This window comes from Mixophyes fleayi, chromosome 3 (assembly GCF_038048845.1).
Source record: "Mixophyes fleayi isolate aMixFle1 chromosome 3, aMixFle1.hap1, whole genome shotgun sequence".
Classification (NCBI taxonomy): Eukaryota; Metazoa; Chordata; class Amphibia; order Anura; family Limnodynastidae; genus Mixophyes; species Mixophyes fleayi.
The window spans coordinates 191920072-191925910 of record NC_134404.1 but is presented as its reverse complement, the minus strand read 5'-3'; the positions used below and the strand labels follow the sequence as shown (position 1 = coordinate 191925910).

The 5839-nt window shown below is 43.0% G+C and overlaps 1 protein-coding gene across 1 annotated transcript; it reads right to left on the bottom strand.

Annotated features, from left to right (window-relative positions):
- Positions 1-1183: 1183 nt before the first annotated feature.
- MARCKS (myristoylated alanine rich protein kinase C substrate) lies at positions 1184-5448 on the bottom strand. Its single transcript, XM_075202941.1, has 3 exons — positions 5233-5448; positions 4837-4944; positions 1184-3158 (listed from the first exon to the last, which is right to left on the bottom strand). The coding sequence occupies exons 2-3, from the start codon at positions 4936-4938 to the stop codon at positions 2403-2405; spliced, it is 858 nt and encodes a 285-aa protein (XP_075059042.1). The 5' UTR covers positions 4939-4944; positions 5233-5448; the 3' UTR covers positions 1184-2402.
- Between the last annotated feature and the right edge of the window lie 391 nt (positions 5449-5839).

Here is a 5839-nt window from a genome sequence, read left to right as displayed (position 1 = left end):
ATTCACATCAGTCCCTGCCCCAGTGGAGCTTACATTCTACATTCCCTACCCCATACAAACTCAAGAGGAAACACATACAAAACACAGGGTAAACTATTCCTGCGGTTGATATTTGCTGAAAAAAGCCAAAGGGTAACAATGCGCTGTGAATTAAAAGCACCACCTCTCAGCTTCAGCATCCCCTTGATACAAGCCTACTGCTATGCCCAATGCCAATTCTATCCCTGAAATCAAGATTTATTTTTAGATATAAATTGATACTCTGCATTTTAGATTTAGTGGCTACAACAGGTTAGTTCTTAGATCAAATTACAAAGTAATTGTTACATTTATCACCAAGTGACCAGAAATATAGGATAGCAAAAAGTTATACATGAGAACCCCCAAGCACTGAAAAGGAACTTTACTATTAGATGGGGTGGACTAACTGTAGGATAAAACTTAGTCTATAACTTTATAGCCAGAAGTCAGGCTTAAGTTTTCATTCATACCTTATATAAATATGCACACATAGAAGGCTTACACAAAATATGGGATTCTATTTAAAAGGTACTCAAGAATTAATGCATCTTGTGTTGGAAGACAGTTTTGTTCACATTTAAGTTTAATGAATAAGTGTGAATACATTCTATTTCACACCTTATCCAGACAGGAGATAAAGAAATATACAGTAGACAAACAAATATGGCACAAAAGCCTTGTATTTATTCATTACTATGCTTGAAATGTGTACAAGCATAGAAATGGAAAGTAAGCTTCTAATGAGGAAACACTGCAGTCTTCTACAGGGTGCAAGGCAATATATGGTAAAGCATTTATTTTGGTTACACAAAGGGCTATTATACATGTAAGATTGGGTATTTGAAAAGCCACAACAAGAAAAGATGGAGCAGCTTTTGATTAGGTCAGTGTTTCTCAAACCAGTAGTACTGCATGAGCACTTAAGTAGCTAGATTTACTCAAGTACAGGCATATGTAATATATTTGGATCCCTATTCACCCTGTGTTCAGGCAATCTGTGCTAAAAGTGCAGTCTAGTTAAACAATGCAAAATGGTTTGAGAAGCCCCACCTCTGTTAATGGACGAGACAAGCACGCAGGGAGGGTGACATGCAAGTTAGTAAGATTATTACTTAAGTAGGTCGTTATTAGTGTTAACTATATCAAAGAAACACAAAACATATACATTTTATTCACATTTATTTTTCGCTTTTAGTGTGCTCACAGAAAATTAGAACACCTTAAGCAAGAGTTTAATAGCAATTTTGTAAGCAAAGTTACATTCCATCTCTAAGTCAAATTGGTCAAAGCTTCTCCAGTATTTACAAAACATGAAAGACAAGATGCTACACAAAACCATTGCATCTGAAGATTTCCTTAATTCTTAAAGACAACTGGAAAAGAAAGCATTGCCTGTTGTAATCAAAAAAACATACCACAGTATAAACAGTAACCATTCCACTTATCACAGCTTTGTTGAGTTTAAAATTTGTGTTTAAAAGGTCCAATATGACTGCAGTTTTACAAAAATGGGCAGGGTGGAAAGAGTTGCAAACTTCATGTGCTTTTGGATATCAAGATTTCCTTTTATACAATAGTCACAGTTAAAAACACCCTGCTGGTAATACATAATTACATTTTATTAAGGTCATAAACCAGCAATAAACAATAAAGCCTATACAACTCGTAATTCTACTTAATCACCGACTGATACAGCTAACATGAGATAAGTGAAAAGTTCCTATGGTTTAAATGAATTACTAAAACTATGATCTGGGTATTGTTTTTTGTTGTTTTTTTTTTATTATTTTATTTTGCTTGCCATCTTAGTCGAGACCTTTAGTGTTGTAAACCTTGTAGAAGGCTGCCCTCACAAAATACATCATTACTTCTCCAAAAAAAACAAAAAAACCCCATAAAAGAAAACAAAAAGAAGAAAACAAACAGAAACCTGACCCCATTCCGTGTGGCACATTCTCTTGGCAACGTGTGCACCACCTACAACCCAGTGTGGTCCCTATCACTTCATTTGATATCCCCAACCTCCCCCCTATATTGACCCACCCATCTCCTTCATGTATGGGCATGTCCATAGATTGAAAGAAAAAAAGTATACATTTTTAATAAAAGATGCAAAGTACGCAAAACATTAATACTGATGCGAAAAAGGATTAAGGCCGGTGATTGCTGTAAACTCTACACGGCCTGTTGGAATGGTGGTAACAGAATGATTTGAGATGGGATCTGTAAAGAGGAAGAAAACAGACAAAAAAAAAAAAAAATATTCTTTAAATCAATCCCTGGTTGTAGACAAGTTCTCCAAAACCAGTACCTGGCACCACTCCAACAAACAAACAAGGGGAGAAAAAAAGTTCTTTGATTATCTCAAAACTGCCATATGTTTACTCTGCTGACTCGGCTGCTGGACTGGATTCAGAAGTAGCTTCCTGTGTAGGAGCTGCAGGCTCTTCAGCTTTTGGTGCCTCTGGTTCAGTGGATGGTGCTTCAGGAGCAGAAACAGGGGTAGGGACCTCTTCTGCAGGTTTCTCTTCAGGCTTTGGCTCCTCAGCAGGCTTTACCTCCTCTACTGGCTTCTCTGGTGCAGGCTCTTCAGTTTTCGACTCCTGGGGCTCAGGTGATGCTGCCGCAGCAGCAGCCTCCTCTTTCTTTTCCTCTGTGCTGCTGGCAGCTGGAGTTTCTTCTTGGGCTGGCTTTGCCTCTTCATTGGTTGCCTCTTCAGCAGCTGCAGGAGCTTCCTCCTTTGCTCCTTCACTGGATGCAGCCGCACCTTCACCCTCTGCTGCTTCGTTATTCTCCTTTTTGTTCTTTTTGAAAGAAAAGCCACTCAGCTTAAAAGATTTCTTAAAGGAGAAACGCTTCTTTTTCTTCTTGGGTGTCTCATTACTGGTGGAAGGTGTAGAAGTGGAGCCCGCTTCTTCAGTTTTAGCAGAGGGCTCTCCCTCAGCAGGAGATGCCGGTTCTGCACTTTCCACCTCAGCAGATGCAGCAACTTCTTTCTCTGAAGTGGCATCAGCCGCTGCTGCCTCATCCTTTGCCGTCTCCTCAGCAGGGGCACTACCATTAGCTTGGACTTCCTCCTTCTCTGCCTCAGCTGCTGCAGGAGATGCATCGCCATTTGCCTTCACATGCCCATTTTCCTGCAGAGGCAAAAAAAACCAAGATCACTTAGGAGTTGCCAGCACTTACAGAACACCCAATTCCCACTGGTGATCTACAGAACTTTACTAAAATATCACTATAATTTGAAGTGTAAACAGTCTTGATAACCTTATGTTCAAAACAAAAGCATTTAAAGTTTAGGAACATATGCAATAAGGCATGTTGCCGTATTGAAAGTCTTCAGCGTCACCAAACCAATACCACACACATTGTTTTACTGAAAAGCAAAGCATTTCCCTCCATTATCATTCACGATTCCACAGCAACTACAGTAGTTAAGCCCATTCAACAACAGTTCCGCTTTACGTTCGACAGAGGGCGCTGTGCCTCCACCAGCAACACAATGCTCCAGGGAGCTCGACAGGCTGCAAGTGCATTAACTCCCAGATCACGCCTTTCTAGCAGCAGCTCCAGCAAGGAGCCAACGGAGACAAAGCCTGTGCTTTCCCTCTCATACAAGATGTTAAGGGAGAGGGAAAAAGCGTTACTGAGAGGAGGGGGCTTACTCTACCCCTCCATCTACACAATGGCGTCTGCATACCCCTCCCATGCATCCCAGTTAAATGTCATCTCTACGGTCACACAGCTATGAGTGCATACATCACATTGTATTTTCTACCAATCTACCCCATCACGACCACCACAAACCATCGCTACTTGATGACCACACAATTGTCACCCACACCCCACAATGCTGAAAAAAAATATATATACCAGGCTGAATAAAGAGGATTACAGAAACAAATGAGCTGTTAGAAGCAGCCACATGTTGCACAGTTTAGGATAGGAGCTATTGAGACGTGTCTATCAATCGCCACAGTAAATCACTACAGTGACTATCAACCCAACAGCCAGTGCGAATAGATTAATACAACGAGCTAAACACAATGTAAAAAAAGCCTTGGAGACCAAATCAATTCCCATAACATCTTTTGCTATCTGATAATTAAAAGCACCACCGGGGACAAGCATGCGGCTGGGGCATCAAGCAGCAGCGAGAGTTGCATCAAGCAGCAGACTGCCCATTACAATAGAGATTTCCATGGATCACACATCCAAGGCACAGGTATTGTTGGGGGGGAATTTACACATCCAAGGCACAGGTATTGTTGGGGGGGAAATCACACATCCAAGGCACAGGTATTGTTGGGGGGGAAATCACACATCCAAGGCACAGGTATTGTTGGGGGGGGGGGGATCACACATCCAAGGCACAGGTATTGTTGGGGGGGGGGGGATCACACATCCAAGGCACAGGTATTGTTGGGGGGGGGGGGATCACACATCCAAGGCACAGGTATTGTTGGGGGGGGGAAATCACACATCCAAGGCACAGGTATTGTTGGGGGGGGGGGGGGAATCACACATCCAAGGCACAGGTATTGTTGGGGGGGGGGGGGGAAATCACACATCCAAGGCACAGGTATTGTTGGGGGGGGGGGGGGGGGAAATCACACATCCAAGGCACAGGTATTGTTGGGGGGGGGGAATCACACATCCAAGGCACAGGTATTGTTGGGGGGAAATCACACATCCAAGGCACCGGTATTGTTGGGGGGGGACCACACATCCAAGGCACAGGTATTGGGGGGGCAGCAGCTCCCCCACAGTCCCCCCTCACTCCAAGCAACAGATGCGGGACAAGATGCAACTTACCTGGCCGTTCGTCTTGGAAGGAGAGGCGGCTACGGCTTCCCCGGGCTTCTCTGCGGTGGCGGCTTCGCCTTTGGCTGCGGTCTTGGAGAATTGGGCTCCCATTGCGGTCTGTGTATCCAACAAAATGCAACAAAGGTACGTGTCACTCCCACAGACAGAGAAAAGCGCTAGCTATATATACTGCTATGTAAAATTTGTATTATGTGCAGATCTGAACCATAAAAACGACTAGTAGACAGAGCGAGCGGAGGCAGGCACACAGCAGAAGGAAACAAAGAGATGTGACTGGTGTCTGAAGCCTGGGTACAATAGAGATCAGAGCCGGAGGAACGCAGCTGCAACTCCTCTTTGCAACAGGAGGGGAGGGAGAATACAAAGTGGAAGAGAGATATTCACCAAATTATCTGGATACTGGAGCAAAAGATCGAGCAACACAATAGTGGTCCTTCCGTTCTTCTACGACGACCACCAAAAAATAATTTATAGGCAGAAAGTGATTAGAAAAATGCAATATCCCAAAGGTTTGTAGCCGTGCTGGATACAACAGGAAAATGGAGAAATCTCCCCGCTCGCTAATAAGATGCGGAGTCCAACGCCCAAGTGCACAGATCAATGGGCTTCCCAAGGCATGACGGCAGCCCAGTCCCGTTTCCACCAATCACAGAGCGGGTAGACAAAGGAGGGGGCGCGGCTTCAAATTTGGGCAGAACAATGCAGCCCCAGCATTGCAAGAATTAAAAAAAATATATAAAAAAAACCCCCACTAATACAAATACCATATACACAACAAAATAAAAAAAAAACCTTAAACCTCCCAACACCAATATTGTAAGGGAGAGGGAAAGGGAGAGTACATCCAAAGCTAATCTCTTATATAATTAACCAGGAATTAATTTATGTCCCCTCCATAAAAAAAAAAATACTCACTAATTAATGTATTTTTTTTCGCTGTTTGCTTCTGCAGTGTTATATTATTTAACAACAAAGACCGAGATGTTTGCTT